A 21363-nucleotide genomic window follows, 5' to 3' on the forward strand; every position below is an offset into this window, starting at 1 on the left:
ACCCATGACTTCCCCATTTTCAAGTAGAAAAAATGCAAAATACCACTTTTTGTATGTGTGAAATCAGATCAGTTTCAAAAATTGAAAACAAAATTTAAAAAATTGTAATTTAAAAAAAATTTTTTTGAACAATTCTACCAAATGCATCAGGAAAACATTGTTAGAGGAATACTGTATACATATTGAGGTCATACTTCTAAAGCACTCAGCATTGGCTAATTCTTCTGCCACTGAAGTCAATGGAAATTGTATCTTTAACTTCAATATGAGCCAGTTCTGATCGGTTTTGAAAACCCCATTCATATTTCTTCCTGTTGTTACTGTTTGTATAGTGACAGTGCCAAGGCAACGTGCACAGACGTGATAAGATCTATGCAAAAGATCTTGCAAATTAAGTGTATGAGGAAAGGGTATTTCATCTCTCTGACCAGTTTGACACTTCTGAACTCCAGTAATGTCAGTGAAATTATTCATGTTTTATGTGACATGAGAGCAGACTCAGGTCCCCAGCCGGATGAGAAAGTCTTTTAAATTATATGTATGTGTTCCTGCACCCTAACTCCCTCCCAGACCCCGTACCGCTGCCCCAGCCCTGAGCCCCCTCCCACACTCCAAACCCCTTGGCTCCAGCCTGGAGCCCCCTCCTGCACCCAAACCACTTGGCCCCAGCCCAGAGCCCCCTTCTGTACCCAAACACCTCACCCCAGTCCCACCCCACACCCTTCACCCCCAGCCAGAGCCCTCATCCCTCTCTGGCACCGCAATCCTCTACCCCAGCCCTGAGCCCCCTCTGGTACCCAAACTCCCTCCCAGAGCTTGCACACCACACCCCCTCCTGCACCCCAACCCCCTGCCCCAGGCTCAGCCCAGAGTCCCCTCCCACACTCTGAACTTTTCGTATGCCTGTCATAGTATAATTCCCAAATCTGGACCTTAGCGTCCAGGATATGCGTACTAGCATAAAGTCCTCTAAGCTTAATTACCATCTTAGATTCTGTAGCACTGCCACCAATCAGGAATTTTTAGGGCCTGATACCCTCTGGTCCCCCCAAAACCTTCCCAGGGGACCCCAAGACCCAGATTCCTTGAGTCTCACAACAAAGGGAGATAAACCATTCCCTCCCACCTCTTTACCTCCTCCCAGGTCTTTCCTGCCTGGGTGCACTAGGAGATACCGTGAATCAATTCCTTGAAACACAACACAGAGAGATCAAGTTTCTCTCTCCTCCTCACCCAGAGGCAATACAGATTCAAGCTGCCTGAATCTAACACAAAGAGGAAATTTACCTTTCCCTCCTTGCTTCCCACCAATTCCCTGGTATATACAGACTCAATTTCTTTGAGCCTTAATTAGGGGAGAAAAATCAACAGGTCTTACAAGCAAAACTTTTAATAAAAAAAGTAAAAGGTTTATCTCTGCACTTCAGATGGTAATCAGTTATAGGGTCTTTCAGCTTATAAACAATAGAAAGAAACTTTCTCCAGCAGAAACACAGTTTAAGCTACTTCCAGCAAGTACACATATGCAAATGGAAAAAAACAAATTAAAAGACTATGACCGCCTTTTCTTACTTACAATTCTGAATAGATAAGAGATTGTAGCAGGGAGATTGGCAGAAACCTGGTTGCGCCTCTAGCCCCATCCAGGACCCAGAGAGAACAAAGCCAAACCCCAAACCCACAGACAAAGGCTTCCCTCCACGAGATTTGAAAGTATCTTGTCTCGTGATTGGTCCTCTGGTCAGGTGTTTGCAGGTCACTGTTTGTTAACCCTTTATAGGTGAAAGAGACATTAACCCTTAGCTATCTGTTTATGACAGTGCCCCTCCCCCAACCCAGAATCCACACCCCAATCCCCTGTCCCAGCCTGGTGAAAGTGATGGAGGGTGGGGGAGAGTGAGCGAGGGAGGGAGGGGAATGGAGTGAGCAGGCCAAGGCCGAGGCCTCGGGGAAGGGGCTGGCCAGGGGGCAGGGCAAGGGTGTTTGAGTTTGTGTGATTAGAACAGTTGGCAACCCTGCTGACAACACTGAGTTGTTGGCTTCATCCTTCTCTGTTTCAACTTTGTTCTGTACTATTATTTTATCTCTGAGGTTTTTTTTTTAAAAGTCAAGATTTCATTAAAACAAGGCAGCTGCAGAAGCCAAATAAAGGATGGTGTGGGGCCTAAAACCCATATTGACAGGTGATCATGGAGGAGATGAAAAATGTTTGAGTGCGAATGAAGAAAAGAAACTCAAAAGAGAGAGCTAGTGGAATTGTGCAACTTGAAAAGGGAGGGCATTTTTCAAATGAAGAGGCTGAAATCCTTACGAGAACAAATAAAAGCAAGAATAAGCACTTTCATTGTTCACAAACTTGTATAGTACTTTGAATTTTTAAACATATTAACTATGTAATCAAGGGAAACTTTTCCACTGAAGACTGAACTACAAAGATGTAATGTGCTTCTCAAGACTTCTTCCATGGCTGCCAATAATGGGGATTGCCATTAACAGGAGCAGGATCAGTCCTCAATGCAGAATTGAGACTAGGTAACATATCAAGGCACTTTAACCATAAAACAGATTGATCTACATACAGTTGTCTAGGTGGGACTTTGTTTTGAGGATTTCTTCTTTATTATTTGAACAAAATATCAAGAATTGAGTTTGTTAGCAAAGTAAAGAAAGACAAATATTTGTTTCTTGACTTAAAATTTCAATGTAGACAAAACTTTTATGTTTGCTTTAAATAAATTATATCGATATTTCTTTATTTTTCTCAGGTAGAATTCTAGTAAATGAAAAAGTGAAAAGTAATAATAAAAACATTGTTTCATTTCATTTTAATTTCATTTCAGTTTTCAAAATTCTGTGTTTATTCCAATTGACTGACAACAAGATGTTTTTGTTTGTTTTTTTACTTTATTTTAATGCACATTATGTAAGATGAGTTATCTTATCCATTATCAAAATACCGTAACTACACAGTACTAGTAAGCAAGGATTTTATGTGAAGTAAATAGGCTACTCTGTCCAACATCCATTCCAGTTGGCGGACAACTGCCATATTTTCACATCATGTGTCATCCTCTGCAGTTGCTGCACCACTTTATATCCTACAGCATCCCAGTGCTCATCTCCATCTTTATGCTGTGATTTAGCTTTGGAAACAGATTTGTAAAATGACAGCACAAAGGATTATCACATGTTAGAAAAGCATTTTCTGTGGTTATTTTGCAAACCATTATCTTTTCCATTTTTACAGGCTTGATCCCACAAACCGTCACTTGTGCAAGCAATGCTTATTCACACTGATGGGAACAGAGCATGTGGTTAACTTTACTCTCATTATTTACCTTGCCTTATTCACATCAGAAACCAAATCATTTCTCTCATCATGCTTGTTTTCATTATGAGGTGCATATGGTACTTCTAGTTTACATGGGAAAAATAACTCTAGATGAAGGACCTAAATAACCCTTTCCAAAATTAAGTAGGAAATAGCCTATTTGTATGAGATTTTCCCTTATCATGTGGTAGACTGTTATGAGTTCCAGAATATTTACTGATTATAATTTTTACAATGGAAAAATTTCGAAATATTGGATTGGCACCTCTTTTAAAGTATTCTTCTTGTTAACTCTGCATTTCTGTGTTCTACTAAACTATGCAAAACATCAGTGGCTATAATCCAAACAACCTGTTTCACCTGAAGAAGTAAAGATGATGAAATGATTTAGTTAATTTACAGTTTCCTGGGGCTAAAATCCAGCAATCACTCTGCACAGCTTTTGACAAAAACAAACCCAAAGCTTCATTGTTTCTGCTGAAATAACTTTTAAAACATTCTGCTGCCTTTGCATCATCACTAACATTATGTCTTTCCCACGATGCCACTGGCAGGGCCTAAGCAGCACTGAGACTTCTTTACTCATCCCTGATCATCAAGTGGTAAGCAGCAAGCAGTATTCATGCTTCCTTGCACTAATTTTTGGTGTCTTCTATTACTGTGTGCCAAAATACAGCCCCTGAAAATTTTCCAGTTTTTCAAACACGTCATCATCCTTCAAAAGCTAATCATGTTTTCTCTAGTATGTGAAAGCAAATGTGGTTTTGAAGTATTCTGATAGTAGATTGGCCTGTGGTCACTTGTTGTATTTGGTTGCAATCCATAAACCAAGCGAGTTGAAAATGATTATATAATTTAATATGGACAAAATTAAAATGTTAAATGAGAGAACTGGAAAGTTTTTCTTTTATGTTTTTACTCATTGTTTTGTTTGATGAAATAGTTTGTATAGCGTGTGTTCTAATTCTGGTGTTATTAGTCTATGTAAGTTTGTTTCCTCCTACCATAATGATCCGTAGTTCTGTATCGGAGTCAGCATGATACTTTAAAATGTGTTAAAGATCAAGAAATAATCACTAACATGATTTGAGGTATTTCATGTCCTTGTTCCTTATTGTGGTAAGTTGTAAATAATAAATATAGGCTGCAAATGTCAACTCATTCATACTGAAAAATTCTCAAACCTATTCCTTGTTTGCTTAACCAAATATACTACATTACTAAACCCGATATACGTACTCCCTTCATAAAGCAGAAAAAAAAGTTTAAATATAAATGGAGAATTACATGCTGAGATACACTGGAATTGTATGCTTGCTTACACTGGGGCCTGGTGTCTTACTTTAATACACATTTTCTCTTTTAGCATAGTTTTTTTCTTTTTTTGTTTTTTGTTTCAATGTTTCCATGTCTTCCTAGTTTTTCTGTGTATTTTAACTTCAGATCAGAAACATTAAAATACTTGCAAACTGCTTTGAACTGTACCTTCACACCCCCTCAGTATCTAAGTAGTTCAAAATCATAAGAACTGTAGTGAAAGTGCAGGAAATATTTATAAGCATATATTTTTTAAATTGAAAACTTTATTGCAACTTTGTGCTGCTTGCTTGAAGCCAACCTTGAAATTGGAACATTCATGGTCTTAACAAGGTCTATATTACACTTTCCTGGCAAACTTAGAACAACCAATTAAATTATATTGATTCCTTACAGCAAAAAATTCTGCAGAACCTTATGCTAAATGAATCCCTGGTGTAATAATTCCATTGGAGTTACTGGAGAGCTATACCAGGGATGAATTGGCTCACTGATTTTTGGTGGAGCATATACTCATTTGCATGTGCCGTTAGAGAATGTTTATGTTCTTTGGAAATGACTTTTACTGAGTTTTTTAAGCATGGAAGAAATTTAATCAGTATCTCACTCTTTTAGTCTTAAGAAAATGTTTAGCTAATTCTGTTAGAGATTTTTTCATGAACATCAGATTCAAAAATTAAACCTAATAAGCTCCTGGTGCAAACTATGTTTACTTTATGATTAAGACTACTTTTTAGTCATGGGTATTTTTAGTAAAAGTCATGGACAGGCCATCGGCAATAAACAAAAATTCACGGCCCCATGACCTGTCTGTGACATGCTGGAGCTGAGAAGTGGGGGAGACCAAGACTGCCTGAGCAGTGGCCGGTGCGGCTGGCCAAGGAGCTGCCCAAACTGCGCTGGCGGCCCTGGGGTCTGTTGCGCCGACAGCTGCAGAAGTCACAGAAGTACCGGAATCCGTGACCTCTGTGACAGACACACATCCTTACTTACGATTAGAATGCTGATTCCTGTAATGCAGCTTTCACACCTTTCTAATTTTCATGCATTCCAATATCCACAGGTTATATTTCTGCAGTGCATTGTTAATTTGTACAAATTAATAACTAAATTTTTATAGTTTATTAATTTCAAATTTTTATATTATTTCAGAGATAAAAACCTACAAAACAGGCTAGACGTAAGACAGTCATAACTACGCAATAAAAAAAACACACTAAACCATCAGTTTTTAAACATTATCCTTACAAATCTGCAAAATATTCTAAAATTGAATTTATTTTAGGACAGGTGCAGTAAAGATTTCAGTTCTGAGGGATGTGGGACATTGTCTATTGCCTTCTCCGGCAATGGAGGCCAGTGATTGTACAACTCCTAGAACCAAATTTGAGGGTAATGTTATTGACATAATTAACTTGTTAACTTATACATTATATTCTTATAGCTCTTCAATACAGTACAACTCTGATTAAGCTAATTGATAAGGCATCCTTCCTAAATATTTGAAAATGACTGAAGTACTTCTTAAATTACAGTTGATTTGGTGCCCAAAAGTACCCATACACTGTGAAAATAAAATGGAACATTAGAAAACTATAGATTGGAGGACCAGAGTCTGAGTCTTTGGTCCCAAGTTTGCAATGTTGGGGCTCTGTGGGATGTTAGGGAATGTGCTATAGTTGGAAAGGAATCAAGGCTGGGAAATACTACATTCCAAAACATGCTGCCCTCCAAGGACCACACAGATTTTTGACTGGAAATAAATATGGAAATAAATGCTCAAAGCAGAGTTCCCCCTTTGCCTTCTACTGTGTAGACATGTAGGTTTGGAGGTTTTAATGGCAGGATGAAGTCTGAGGAATTACTATGTTGCCATTGGAAAGGGAGTGGTGCACACAGCAGCACAGACAGGTAGGCCTTCCATGTTAATGTCTTGGAATGCAGGATGTTAGGATTTGCCTGAAATCATACAGGATTCAATCATCAGTGGCTGTTACAACATTGCCTGGTAAATGATATTGAATGTGTGTGTTTTTTGCCTCAGTAATGAGGGATATTTGACAGAATAAGTTAAGGTCAGAACTCAGCATGTTAGTGGGTACTTAATGTTAAGTAAACATTTACAACAGTCACTGTCACTTAGTGTGAATCCCGGGTGAGAGTCAAGTCATTTTTATAAAGCATGTTCTGTTATGATTTTTCAGTGGTTGATGCCACATCCAGCAGTTTTTCTTTCCCCTCTTGTATTAGTGGTAGCTGGTTTGTTTGCTTTGCATCTGGGGCAGGGTGTGAGGTGGTCAGGACTTGTACATAAGCTATTTAGTTGTGTGACAGGATTTAAATGGGTGGGATTTTAGACTGCAATTAGTGGGGTGGGTCGACCAATAAGCTTTTAGTCATTTTACACTAATGTATCAAGGCAAAACAGAATGTGAACTTTGTTTATAGTTGTCCTTAGCTCTAGGTCAGGCTTTGTTTAATTCCAGACTCAAAGTTTAGTCCAGTTTATAACCTTTCTTTTGGATCTGAAGTCCCTGGTATAGGGCTTTAGCTCATACCTGTATGAACACTGCAACATACTGCTAGCCCTGCCATTCTTTGGAGTAGCTGTTAAAACATAGTCCCTTTTGCCAACTTCTGGTGGATGGTTAGGTGGAAAATAAAGATTCAGGGTTAAATTATGAACTCAGTTAAAGCAGTGTAACTTTAATAGGCTTGCACTTGCGTAATTACATGAAAGGGAAATCATACCTTTAATAATAGGACAGTGATAATGCTCAATTACCTGACTGGTCCACATTTAATAAAGTCACATCGCTCTCATATAGGTTATTGGACTGTATTGTTGGAGCATTACTATAGGTGAAGATTGGAAACCAAAAAGTCAAATAATTTTTTTTAAAGAATAGTTTCTATTCATTTCTCTTATAATTGTTGGATTTATCAGGTTCTTGTAGGCACTTGTAAACTATGAACATTCTGGGGAACATCATTTCATAAGCCTCTACTAGTCATCTGTAACACTTATGAGGTATCTTGTAATTCAGTTATAGATTCCTCCCAGAGCCATATAAATCACAATATAATAGCTGCTAAATTGAGTCGGGATATTAATGAATGTAATAGATAGTTTGTCTCACATCAAACTTATCTGCCATAATTAAAAACAGAACTGTTAAGAAAGAGAAAATATGAATCTTTCCAGCTACTACTTTTCAATATACAACTGATGCAAGTTACTTTACAGTGGTTTTATATGTGAGCCCCTAAATGCGCACATGCACACAGTGAGCAAGAGTGGTCTTGCTTTTGCTGCAAAATCTAAAAACAGAAGGGTGGAATGGCATCATTAATGTGCTTAATAAGGCCTTCCACTAGCTGTTACAGATAAATATATTTATGCTGACTGAGAGAGAGAGAGAGAGAGATTCATATGAGTATTTTTTTCCATCCTAGATTAGATCCAAACAGAAATTATACTATTTTTAGATATCTAAACTGACAGTACTTTATGGACAAGAAAAAAATTAATGATGTTCAGTACCATGTAACTGTGGTCAGAATTTGGTTCACCTGTGAAACCTTGTGGATTTCACTATAATTGAAGGCCAAATATAGTACTAGGTGTATTATAATACCTGGACACTGCTGACCTCAGTGGAAATTTTGCTTGATTAAGGATTGCAGAATTTGATTGATTTTCTTTGTTTGTGTAGATTTTAATCAGGTTATTTGAGTCAAATGCTGTTCAGTATAGTCAGCTCCCACTGTCTTTTCACACAGGTAATTAAAGGCAGAATTTAGCTCCTACGGCCTGATTTTTAGAAGAGACATCCCATTCTGAGTGCATAAAATACTGCTGGTGCACTTCTTTCAGGCCAAATACATATGTGTGCAATTGAAAGATGTGGACAAATTGGGGAGATGATTAAAGGGCTAGAAAACATGATTTATGAGGGAAGATTGAAAAAAATGGGTTTGTTTAGTCTGGAAAAGAGAAGACTGAGAGGGGACATGATACCAGTGTTCTAGTGTGGAAAAACGTTGTTACAAGTAGGAGGGAGAAAACTTGTTTTTCTTAAGCTCTGAGGATAGGGCAAGAAGCAATGGGCTTAACTTGCAGCAAGGGAGGTTCAGGTTGGACATTAGGAAAAGCTTCCTAACTGTCAGGATGGTTAAGCACTGGAATAAATTGTCTAGGGAGGTGGTGGAATCTCCATCATTGGAGATTTTTAAGAGCAGGTTAGACAAACACCTGCCAGGAATGGTCTAGATAATATTTAGTCCTCCCATGTGTGCAAGGGTCTGGACTAGATGACTTTTCAAGGTATCTTCCAGTCCTGTGATTCTGTGATACTATTTAAATGGCTATCTGATTCACATCAAGTATTATATGTCTAAATAACAATAATTGCATCTGTAAGTATTCACTCTCATATTTATTTGTACGTACAAAATTATAAATGCAAAAGCGTATGCTATTCATAAAACTCAGATCCAAAGTGTCTTTTCTTCCCTGTCTTGGATTGAGAAGATCCCAGAAAACATGCAGTCTTCAGAGGTATGTGGATGCAAAATCATTCTCCAAGACTCCCCAGGTTTCTTCTCTAAGGAATTAGTCTAGCTTAGTTGGTCTGGTATATTTATTATACACAAAAGCAAGCATTGCTAGTTAATGAACAAGAGGAGCAGGATTAAAGAATAGTTCTGAAAAAGATTATATTGTCACTGTATGTTTCTCTAATTTGAAATATATGGTCAACAATTTTCTGAAAGGTTGGCATATTCTAAAGAAACATAGAAATTGCTACATCAGAACAAGTGATTGGTAGCTGGTCCAGTATCCTGTCTCTCACAGTTACTGATACGACAAGTAAAAAATGAAGACACAGCCCCTCGATTCACTTTTTCTATGTTGTGGAATATAAGGGACATCTCTTTCTTTATCCCATTTAAGGATGAGTTTATGCCCTGAAGCATAATTTTATCAGATATATATAGCCGCCCATTTGCTTTTTGTGTGCTGCATGACTCCAAAATAAAGTAAGCCTGAGAAAAAGATGCTTGATCTTTTTATGAGCTGCTGCTTGGTTTTGTTGTTACATTTGCGTGCTGATGACCTTTTCTTGGCCTGTTGTTTTGATCTGCTTGACTTTTTAAGTGACCTCGTACTTAGCAACAGATAGTACTATAGAAATAAAATAAAGAGATTGGGGGCTCCTCATTTTTACTTGTTGAATGCCAGTTGCTGCATTAGCTTTATTATAATTAAGAATTATATATTATAGCTATATAGGGCTTGTTTTAATCCCCTCCCCATATCCTTGAAGCCGTATCTTGCCTTTGATTTGGACACTGACTTCACTGTGAGTTCTGTGCTTGGAACAATGTCAAGATTTGGGTCCTTGAAGTGGATGACATGCTTGCTAACTCCTTGTTGGTTGTTCCAACAGACCGGAAGGAGATACAATCTGTTCCTGAAGCGACGTCTCAGGGTAAAACAGTGATGAGTGATAGTGCTAGTGGCTTGGATGGCTGTGGTCATAACTTGCTTCACTGTGTCATGTCTTTTGTTAATTGGGAGCAAAGTTCATACTCAGATAACTATGTTGCAAGTTTTTAGATAACTTTTTATGTACTTTGCGGTGTAAACTAGGGCAGAATTTGATCTATAGCTAACAATGACATATGGCATCTCTTTTGTACATTTCCTTTTTCAGCTCTAATAAAATGTAGAATTGGGCCCTAAAAACCAAACTCAACCCTTGTGTAAGCACCTGCAACTCTTACTGAAGTCTATAACACTTAAGCCCATTTCGGCCAGGGTTGAATTTAGCCCTAAGGGCTGGTCTACACAAGGGGGGAAAATCGATCTAAGATACGCAACTTCAGCTATGTGAATAGCGTAGCTGAAGTCGAAGTATATTAGATCGAGTTACCTACCGTCCTCACGGCGCAGGATCGACATCTGCGGCTCCCCCTGTCGACTCCGCTACCGCCGCTTGCGTTGGTGGAGTTCCAGAGTCGACAGGAGCTCGTTTGGGGATCGATATATCACATCTAGATGAGACGCGATATATCAATCCCTGAGAAATCGATTGCTACCTGCCAATATGGCCGGTAGTGAAGACGTACCCTAAGTGTCAGCTTGTGTAGATTGCTTTATTTTGGCAAGGTAGATTTTCTGGAGTGGGATAATCAGAAAGATCCTGTTTAGAAAAGTTGTTGTTTCTAGACAAAATGTTGTATGGGATTATCCAAGCCTAACAGTGTTGGCAAGAGCAGACATACTGAGGTAGTGATCATTATTAACTTGAAAGTATAAATTCAGTAGCTCATTTACACTGGTAGAGATTTATGCCATTCTAGCATCCTGCAAATGAAAACATGAAATTAACTATTAAATTTTTTTTTTTAAAAGAACAGTTTCCCTGCTTTCCTGGTCCATTGGTCTAGGAGATTTTTTTTTTTAAAGGAAGCAAGTAGTAAATTACGTAACCTGTTAAATGTAACCCATATGTTCTTTGTGTTCCATTTATATATGTGATCATCTAAGTATTGTTGCTTAGCAATGTTTCTGGACAACTGCTGCTTTAATGAGCCTTGTTTTGAAATGGAAAGTGCATGGACTTTTTTGACTTTCAGATTTCAGAGTGGTAGCTGTGTTAGTCTGTATCAGCAAAAAGAATGAGGAGTACTTTTGTCACCTTATAGACCAGGGGTTGGCAGCCTTTCTGAAGTAATGTGCTGAGTCTTCATTTATTCCCTCTAATTTAAGGTTTTGTGTGTCAGTAATACATTTTAACGTTTTTAGAAGGTCTCTTTCTATAAGTCTATAATATATAACTAAACTATTGTTGTATGTAAAGTAAATAAGGTTTTTTAAATGTTTAAGAAGCTTCATTTAAAATTACATTGAAATGTAGAGCCCCCTGGACCGGTGGCCAGGACCTGGGCAGTGTGAGTGCCACTGAAAATCAGCTCATGTGCCGCCTTTGGCACACGTACCATAGGTTGCCTACCCCTGTTATAGACTTTCAGATTTATTTAGGCATAAGCTTTTGTGTGCCAAAGCCCACTTCAGTTAGCCCACAAAAACTTATGCCCGAATAAATTGGTTAGTCTCTAAGGTGCCACAAATACTCCTCATTCTTTTTACTTTCAGAGTTGCTGTAGTGCCACCTGCTTTCAGGTTTTTAAATTGTGCCCTTGTTTGCCTTTGTTTAAAGGGGCATGCTAATATTTTACAATGAGCATCATTCTCTGTGACACTGAAGCACTTACCATGATCATTTTTGCAGGAAAGTTTTAAACTGAAAAGAGGCATTTCAGAAGATTGTGAGTGACCTTTAACTATAGTAGTATTGCCAAGCATTGCTATACTAATGTGTGTCATTGTATATTGTAGTGTATATAACATTTGTGACACATAAGGTATGTGGATCGGTCACGCATATGTGCAGCGAGTTTTGAGATCACTTCATAACTCCTATATAACAGGTGGAGCTGTTGTTGAAATTTCACCTGAGTTCAGATCTCTTCAGGTCTGAAAAGACTGAAGAACTGAACCAAACTGAGGAAACAATCCTCTCCTCTGCCTAGTTTCAGAGCAATAACAAGATTTGGTTTTTAATTATGTTCCTTATGTACTCCACAGATTAACAAGAGACACCAAAGCAAAGATTCTGTTTTCTTCAGGGATGGTGTCCGACGAATTGACTTTGTACTTTCTTATCTGGATGATCCAAATAAAGAAGAGGAAAAGAAGGTGGTAAGTTTCTTTTATGATATCTTCTGAATGATGACCTAGCATAGCCTGAACCTCCTTACTAAGTCCTTGGGATCATTTACATGAATTGGACTATGTAAAATCTCATAGCTTGGTGTACTGAAATTTCTGGTGTGGAATTTTGTTGTGAATTTGCACTGATCCCGCAAAGTGCTTATCACTCTCAGATCCTGAATATTCTCAGCACCTTGCATGATTGGGTCCTAACTAATGATAATATTTTCTTCATTTAATGAAATTGCCCTATAATTAGTATACTGATGGTGAAAAATTTCTCAGTCGTAATGAAGCCTTTCCTTTTTCAAGAAGCATGAACTGTAACACTGGTCTACAATTTTTGAGAAGTCGTCTGCTTCAGAAATAAAATGTGATATTTATTATGTATTTTGATGTGCTGAATTCAAATATGGCAATTAAAACAACTGACTGGCTACTGTTTCTAAGATATTTAAGTTTTCACATTTTACGTCTATGTATATTGTGTAGAGAGTAGAGTTTTAATCACAAATTGTAAACCTAGGTCTTTTCATGTGTTTATGGTTGCTTTACATAATAATATTTCACCTGTCCTGTTTATGTAACACTTTAAAAATCAGCAAAAGGGTTATATAAATAAAATGTATTATGAAACAAAAGGCAAAAAACTATTATGTACATAGTTTAGTCCTATTCAGTGTCTACTCGGTGCTTCTTGGCTTGTCTCTTGTATTCATTAAATGGAGCATCTCTTGTCACTGTCCAGCAATAGTCTGCAAGCATTGATGGGCTCCATTTGCCCTGATAGCCTGCCAGGAGATTCCACTGCTGTAGTCTGGAGCCCAACAGCTCTGCCTTACTCTTGAGTAGTTCCAAATCCCTGACAAGGTCATTCAGTTCACCTTGTGTTATGAGGTGTGGTTCAGAGGAGGAGGATGGGAGAAAATGTGGGTCCTGTGACATTGATGGTTCAGGACCAGAAGTTTCATCCTCTTCCTCTTCCTCGTCTGACTCAAGTGAGAATGATTCTGGTGCATCAGGAACCGGCAGTCCTTCTCCGTGGAGTACTGGGCGTATAGCTGATGGAATGTTTGGATAATGCACAGTCCACTTTTTCTTCTTTGACACACCTTTCCCAACTGGAGGCACCATGCAGAAGTAACAATTGCTGGGATGATCTGTTGGCTCTCTCCAAATCATTGGCACTGCAAAAGGCATAGATTTCCTTTTCCTATTCAACCACTGGCGAAGATTTGTTGCACAAGTGTTGCAGCATATGTGTGGGGCCCACCTCTTGTCCTGATCTCCAATTTTGCAGCCAAAAGAAAGGTGACAGGCTTTCTTAACCATAGTGGTTATACTGCGCTTTTGTGATGCAAAAGTCACTTCACCACAAACATAGCAGAAGTTATTTGCACCGTCCACACAAGTACGAGGCATCTCTGCTCACTTTGGCTAAACAGAAATGTGTCCCTTTGCAAAATCGAGCATGACACTGTATGATTTCTAGAGCTGATCTAGGGCAATTTGTTCAGCAGAGTGATGTAAGCTTCATTATGATTGCATCATCCATGACTTCTAGGAATAACATGATGCAATTCATATCATGTATGATGCAATACCAGCTTCAGATTGCATCATTCATTGTTTTGCCTCAAAAGCAAGTACTGTCCAAACCCAGTCATAGATTTATTCATGGATCCGGTCAAAGATGTATTTTAGTCATTTCTGGTTTAAATTGAGATCCCTTCCCTTTATAACTCACTTCTCCTCCGCCATTCCCAAGTGAAGGGTTGTATATACTGACCCAATAGCATATCTTGAAAACTAGAGCCAATCAACAATTTTAAGCATCATTTTCGTTCTCAGTGACCCAGAATTAGTAAAGTTGGACTACATTTATTTCAGACGCATTTTGGCTGTAAAGCAGTGTAATCAGACTGATGTATGGGAGCAACTGAAATACTTTTATACAGAAGAACTGCAGCCTGATTCTTCTCCCATTAATGACAGTAGAATTTTGACTTCTGTTAGAGCAGGACTGGACCTGCAGATGCTGCACTGAACTAGTTTGATTGTCATTTTAATACCAATAATGGAACAGCAGTCAATGTCAAAACATCAAAAGCTGAGTTAAAACTAAGAAATTACTTTGCAAACTCAATTTACAGCAACTCTAGGTTCCTGGAAGTTGAATTATAGGATACTTGCATAAATCTCAGGTTTCTTTGAAGTTGCTATCTTCAGCTACCTTCAGAGCTCCAGATACTCTTCTTCGTTATAAGGCTCCTCTTCAAGCACTTTGTCTGAAATAATAATGTTTAGTTTCTTGTACTTGGTGCTCAATCTCATATGTCTGCCCAGAGATTATTACAGGGGATGCCGTTCTTCTCATGTTTTACCCTGGCAGTTGTGATCTACTGATGCTCAACCCTACTGTGGAAGGCCCTTGAATCTGGAACTAACTCTTGCTCATTGGTTTATTGACCTTTGGTTTTGTAGCATACTCCGATCTATTTCGCAAGTTTATGTAGTTTGAAAGGGGTGAGTGGGGCTCTGGCGAAGGGTATTGTTTTGTTGATTGAGAAGGATAGTGAATGTGGCCATTAGTTCAACCACGTGTGGTTTTAAATGTTATTGTACGTGAGCTCAAGAGACATGGGATTAGTATGTTCAGTAATTCTTAAACAATTTACTAAATAAATAAAATAAATAAATAAATAAAGGCATCTTTTCCCTTGGGAAGCCAGACTGAACTGCTGCATTTTAATAAACATTTGCTGCTAGTCCTAGCAACTTTTGGTCTGAATTTCCTCATTTGGAAGCATAATGTAAAAATAATCTTATAAGATTTTATTGAGATGAAGATGGCTGTGTCCTTGGAATTTGGAACCTAAAGGAGCAAGAGGTTCTGTTAAAACTTTTAGTTTAGGAGTGGAAATAATCCCCCTGAACCTATGAGGTAATTTTTTTTTCCTCTGCTTGTAACAACACTGAAAATGCATGGCTCCTGAGGGTGATAGTGCACAAAGACGAAAGCTAACTGAGTCTTTTGGTAGTCGCTGGAAGGGGAAGGAATCCTGATTCAGATTTTCCACTATTTGAAGTACGGAGTCAATTACTAATGCTTCAAAGGGAAAAAATCCAATTTCAGAAAAATTAATGGCTTAGCCAAGTGCTTTATGTAAGCAGGTGTGAGATATTAGGGACACCATTTATTCCTGGCACTAGCATTTTTATAAATCCCTTAGTAAATGCATTGATAGTGTGTTAGCTTCTTAAAAACATTGATGTTTGCCCTTTACAAATAGAATAATATTTTAGTGTATGATAAATGACATGCCTGGGGAAAGGCACCATGAGAAAAAGTTACACTTGATGATACAGTGTCCAGGTTTGATACTGTTGTCCCTACTAATGTGAGCAAGAGCTGCATGACTGGGTCCTGCCTTTCCACAGCTGATGAACACAGTATTTATTCAACAGTTAAAGTGTCTAAAATGTAATTTTAGGGTTTCACCTACAGGCATTCCTGAATTAAATTAATTTGCTCTGTTTACCTGTGTGGTTCATTGATGACTCGTATATCCCCCTACATCCTCCTGAGGTTTCTGTGGTGGATGTGGTCTGTGTGAGGCAGTTAGTGGAAGAGTTTTTATTTCTAATTACTTACTTTATACTCCCAGCGCAACAATCTCAGCACCTGCCCCTTCTAGGCTCTCTGCTGGCATTTTGCCTTATTGCCAAAGTACTTGTAATTTATTTCCTTTTATTATTATTATTATTATTTATTAAAGAATTCTCATTCCTTTAAAAGCAAGTTTAGTGTCCCTCAAGATGGAATCTTCCATGCAAGAGGCCATTAAGTGCAAGCGTGCTGGGTTTTGCTGCAAAGTTCCAGTTAGAACTCAGCACTCAAGTTCCCAGCAAGGCAAAACAGCAAAGGTGGCAACAGTGGGCCACCTTTCTGGAAAGAATCAATAAGTGACTTTTTTTAAATTATTTTTTGTCTACTTTGATATTTTGGGCCTGACTCAGGCTGTTTACATTGTAAGCTCCGGTATTTCCAACCACAGGAATTTAAAAAAGAAGTCACGAGATTGACCTAAAAATGGTAATATTTTTAAATATAGTAAACTTGGGGTTATTTTGGCTTTTTTAATATGTCTTCACTTACTTGAGCCATTAGAGATTATGTTTGGAATAAGAAATAGGTCTTAACTATATTTTTAAGCATGCTGTATATTTATGGTGCCAAAAATTCATGTAAGTAACAATAGTATTTTTTTAAGGATATGTCTATACTTACCTCCAGAGCAATCGATCCAGCGGGGGTCGATTTATCACATCTAGTGAAGATGCGATAAATTGACCGCTGAGCGCTCTCCCGTCGACTCCGGTACTCCAGTGGAGTGAGAAGCATACGCAGAGTCGACAGGGGAGCGTGAGCAGCCGACCTACCGCAGTGAAGACACCGTGGTAAGTAACTCTAAGTACCTCGACTTCAGCTATGAAAATAGCATAGCTGAAGTTGCATAACTTAGACCAACTTAGCTCGACCTCATCCCCCACCCTAGTGTAGACCAGGCCTAAGAAAGGAACTGCAAGGCTGGGCTGTCTAATTTATACTTTCCTATTAAGGAAATAATGCCTTGTTTAAGAGTTTGTGTTCCCTGCACTCTTATGCAAATATTAATCCTCCTTTTAAACAAAAAAGTCTTGTGTTCTAGTTGTAGGACGCAAAACAGCTGGAAAGATCAGTCCCTGACTTACAAAACCCTAGAATTTTATTATTGCAATCTCAATAAACTAAAAAAAGCAACATCAAGAAAAACATCAAAAGAGAATGTCCTTTCTTTTGACTCAGCACATCGTTTCTGCACTTCCCTGATCTTACAGCCTAGCCTCCTTAGCAGGCCAAACCTAGCCAATATGTCTGGAGAGAGTAGTGTTTTTATTACAGCAACAATCCTATAAGACCTTGCTTGTTAAAAAGCACTCTAATGCTTGTTTGAAAGCACTCTATTCCGTTCTCAAATTGATCCTTTGGCTTCTGCATATACAGCAGTATGATTTCCCTGCCAGGATTATCAAGAGGCTTCTTGTTCTACCATATAGCAAAAGGAATTAATAAGATGGAAGAGGATGCCAGTCAACAGAGAAAAGAAAGAAACAGATATATATACGCGATGAATGGTTCAGCACTTCTGCTATAAACACAAACCCCTACATGTTGGGCAGCACTAGTCAACCTCAGGAAACAAGAAGGAGGAGAGACTTAATTACCAAGATTATAATGGAAAAAGAGAAAATAAAACCCCCAGGCAATAGTTAATTCAAAAGCACAATTGAAAGACTGCACACAATGCTTTCTCTCTAAGAATATGTCTACACTGCAGCTGGGACCCTGCTTCCCAAAGGAGATAGACAGATGTGCTAGCTCAGCTCAAGCAAAGATGCTAAAAATAGCAGTGTAGCTGGAGGTAGCATGGGCTAGACCAAGGGTGGACAAACTATAGCCCAGGGGCCACATTCAGACCTTCAGATATTTTAATCTGGCCCTCAAGGTCCTGCCGGGGAGCTGGCCGGGGCTTGCCTCGCTCCATATGTGCCATGGCTCCATGTGGCTCCCGGAAGCAGCGACATGTCCCCCTCTGTGTAGGGGCAGCCAGGGGGCTCTACACACTGCCCCTGCCCCAAGTGCTGCCCCTGCAGCTCCCATTGGCCAGGAACTGTACTGCTGCCTTACACCAATGTCCTGCCTAATCCCCAAAGCAATCCACGAACCAAGAAAAGCTAGGAAAAGAAGCATCTTTCTCACCTGTGGAGCCTGATCCAGTGGGTGTGCTCAGAGGCCATCTGTTAGATCGAATCTCATTCAGAATCTGGCTGGAGGAGGAGGTGGGAGTGCTATTACCTACCTTATAATTTTTAGCCCAATGGTTAGAGAACTCACCTGGGATGTGACCAAGGCTATGGGATATTCTGGTATGGGGCTTCTTCAATCTCTCCTACAGAAGCTGTTCCACTGTGGATAAATAATTAATGAGTCAATGGTGCAGGGGAACTGGCCCCGGGGTCTCCTAGCTCCTGGATAAGTGCTCTAACCATCAGGCTATAGACTCATTCTCTCTCTTGCTCTCTCTGACCCAATGACTACTGATGTATTTAAATTCTCTAAGCACTGAGCTAAAAGATATTAGGTGGGCATCTCTTCCTCCAACCATTTTGTGTGGCGTGAAGCAGGGCCCTAACTCGTTCTCACAAGAAACAACTTAAGCACCTTAGCCACCTGACTCCAGGAGAGGTTCCTGGCTGTGAATCACAAGCAGAGATAGGGACCTCCCTGCAGCCTGGATTTAGGCGTCTGTTTCCGTGAAATAGATGGGGCTTAGATATGACCCTCTCCTTCACATCTTCCATTGGCTAGTGTGTTGGCTTTTGTGGATCATGTTCTTAGACACCTGTCTCACCTGATACATTATATAGGGAATCCAGGGAGTACAGGAAGCCACCTAACTCAGGCTTTGTGGATTTTATTGATGTTCCTGTGATTTTTGAGGCACCTAAATCCCTTTGTGGATCCAGGCCCATATACAGAGCAGGAGCAGGGCCAGCTCCAGACACCAGCGCAGCAAGCAGGTGCTTGGGGTGGCACATTCGGGTCTTCGGTGGCAATTCGGCGGTGGATCCCTCAGTCCCTCTCAGAGGGAAGGACCTGCCACCAAATTGCTGAGGAAGCGGTGGCGGTAAAGCTGCCACTGAAGTGTGATCGTGGCTTTTTTTTTTCTGCTGCTTGGGGCAGCAAAAACGCTGGAGCTGGCCCTGAGCTGGAGTTAATACTTTGTTTAAGCCCAGCCCCTGAGGGAACCTGCTGCAATAAAAGGCTACCACCATAGACCTACCACTCCCAGAAAACCATCTTCTGAGCCTCAAACTCCATTGAATTGCAGCTGATGGCATCAAGAGTTAGAAATACGTGCACTGAAGCTAAGACTTTTTTCATTCCATGTCCCCATACTATTTACTCCCACTTCCCCTCCGTCAGCCCAACTGAATGGAACCTTCACATCTTAAATTAGGAGCAGATCAAACCTGTTTTCCTTCACCGATTCTCCTTGCAAGGGAGAATAGGACTAAAGCCAAAGAAAAAGAGTGGTGCTTTCACAGTTTAATGGCCTGATTTTCATCCTAGTCTTAATGGGACGTCCCTGCTTTTTACTCACAAAATTAGGATTGCAGGCATAGTTTTGTAACTGCAATGTTTTCTTCCCAAAGTAGACATCATTCAGGTGTCTCCTTTTTTGTGCCAAAAATCAGTTCAGATTTGGAAAATTTGGCTTTAGAAGACAAACATCATTGCACCAATTTCAACATGGAGATGGGGTGAATTTCACCCCTGTATTTAGGGCCAGTGAAGGCCTATGTGCACAACTAATGTCCCACTTAAGCCCTTAGATGGGTAGGTGCTATGCAGCTCTCTGCTCAGAATTTTATCCACAGAGAAATCACCATCTGTGGTTTCATATGAATGAAATACACACTCAGGCACTGGATTTTGTTTGAAAGATTACAGAAATCCAGTGCAGTTTGTTGTTGTACAGTAATCTCTTGGCAGAGATGTGCAGTTCTCTTACTGCAGTACAGTGACTTGGCAAAATTGTACAGGCTAAGAATAGAAACATTCTTAGGAAAGGAATAAAATTTGTGACAACAGGTTTCTAATGCTCATGCTTGCTTCAGGGAAACTGTTTTGCGTAAATAAGAGTGAGATTAACTTCTTCATGGCATTTCAATATTACTATTCAGAAAAGGCACTTTAGATGATTAAAGATATGTGCATCCTCTTCCTTAGCTTCATGCAAAACAAATCCAGATACTACAGATTTAGTGTTTTGCTGATCTCTAGTTCGCACTAGGGAATCTGCCAAGGGAAGTCTTGAGAAAAATTTGCTGTTAAGAAAATGGTCATACTTTTGAGGTCACGTCCTTAAACTGTAATCAGTTTGTTCAGTTCAGAGTTAATAGGATGGTGTCTTGAGATAATCCTCAAAGTTACCCTTTGAAACAGATTTGTAAATATTACATCCATAAAAAGCTTTCTTATTAATAGAGCTTTCCTTATCACTCATGCAAAATGAAAGGGATAGACCTGAATAGAAAAGTTTGGATATGTATCCGATTCAAACCCTCCCAAAATCTGGATGTGTTTGTATCTGGGGTTTTGTTTCAGGCCTAGTTTTTTTCCCATTTGATCTCCCCTGCCTGTTGATTCCCATTATCTCTACTATTGATTCTCTAATGGCTGTTGTGGAATGCTGTGATCTATGTAAACGGTGCTTTTTAATCTCTGGATTCAGTCCAACTCTGAGAAGTGTTAGCCTCAGCTGTCTTGGAAGTTAGACATTTATTTCTAATACTGCTTTGTCTAGGTGACTTTTCAGCAGGCGGCCATCTGGTTAGCTGTTTTAATTTTTCAAACCAAGCTGTCTTATGATGCAGGGAGATGCTGAGTATCCTTAGCATTCACTCAAGGCGTATCCTTAGCATTCACTGAAGGCAAAGCTAGATAAAGCCCTAAGATTGAAATTTGGGGGGCAGTTGTAGTAAATTTTAATCAAATATTCAGTCAGGCTGGATATATTTAAGAAATCTATTTGTGATTTATATTCATCACAGCCTTACTGTATTCATTACAGGTTCTCAGTGGTCTAGCACATGTGAAAAGAGAGATTTAAACAATAATTTATATTTCAATAAGGGGTAATCCATAAAGTTACTGATTACATTACCTTTTTCACTTTGAAATCCTACTTAATAAGCTCATTTGCATTAATGTATTTATTTTAAGTGCAAAACATAAACTCAGTATCTTGTGCATAGCTATATATAATTTTTATTCACAGGGGAATGGAAAAATTTACATGTAAAACATTCAAATCAGAATAAT

General features: G+C 39.1%; 1 protein-coding gene across 6 annotated transcripts in view; it reads left to right on the forward strand.

Moving 5' to 3' along the window:
- Positions 1–21363, forward strand: part of ANO5 (anoctamin 5) — a 92319-nt gene that overhangs the window by 31509 nt on the left and 39447 nt on the right. For 3 of the 6 annotated variants that reach the window (XM_030560167.1, XM_030560171.1, XM_030560169.1), the window contains 3 exons: positions 3886–3933; positions 10102–10143; positions 12306–12419. In XM_030560167.1, the coding sequence (XP_030416027.1) occupies positions 3886–3933; positions 10102–10143; positions 12306–12419 (204 nt within the window). The remainder of the gene's footprint in view (positions 1–3885; positions 3934–10101; positions 10144–12305; positions 12420–21363) is intronic. The other 3 variants (XM_030560170.1, XM_030560173.1, XM_030560168.1) reach the window with 2 other exon arrangements.

This window comes from Gopherus evgoodei, chromosome 4, assembly GCF_007399415.2.
Source record: "Gopherus evgoodei ecotype Sinaloan lineage chromosome 4, rGopEvg1_v1.p, whole genome shotgun sequence".
NCBI lineage: Eukaryota > Metazoa > Chordata > Testudines > Testudinidae > Gopherus > Gopherus evgoodei.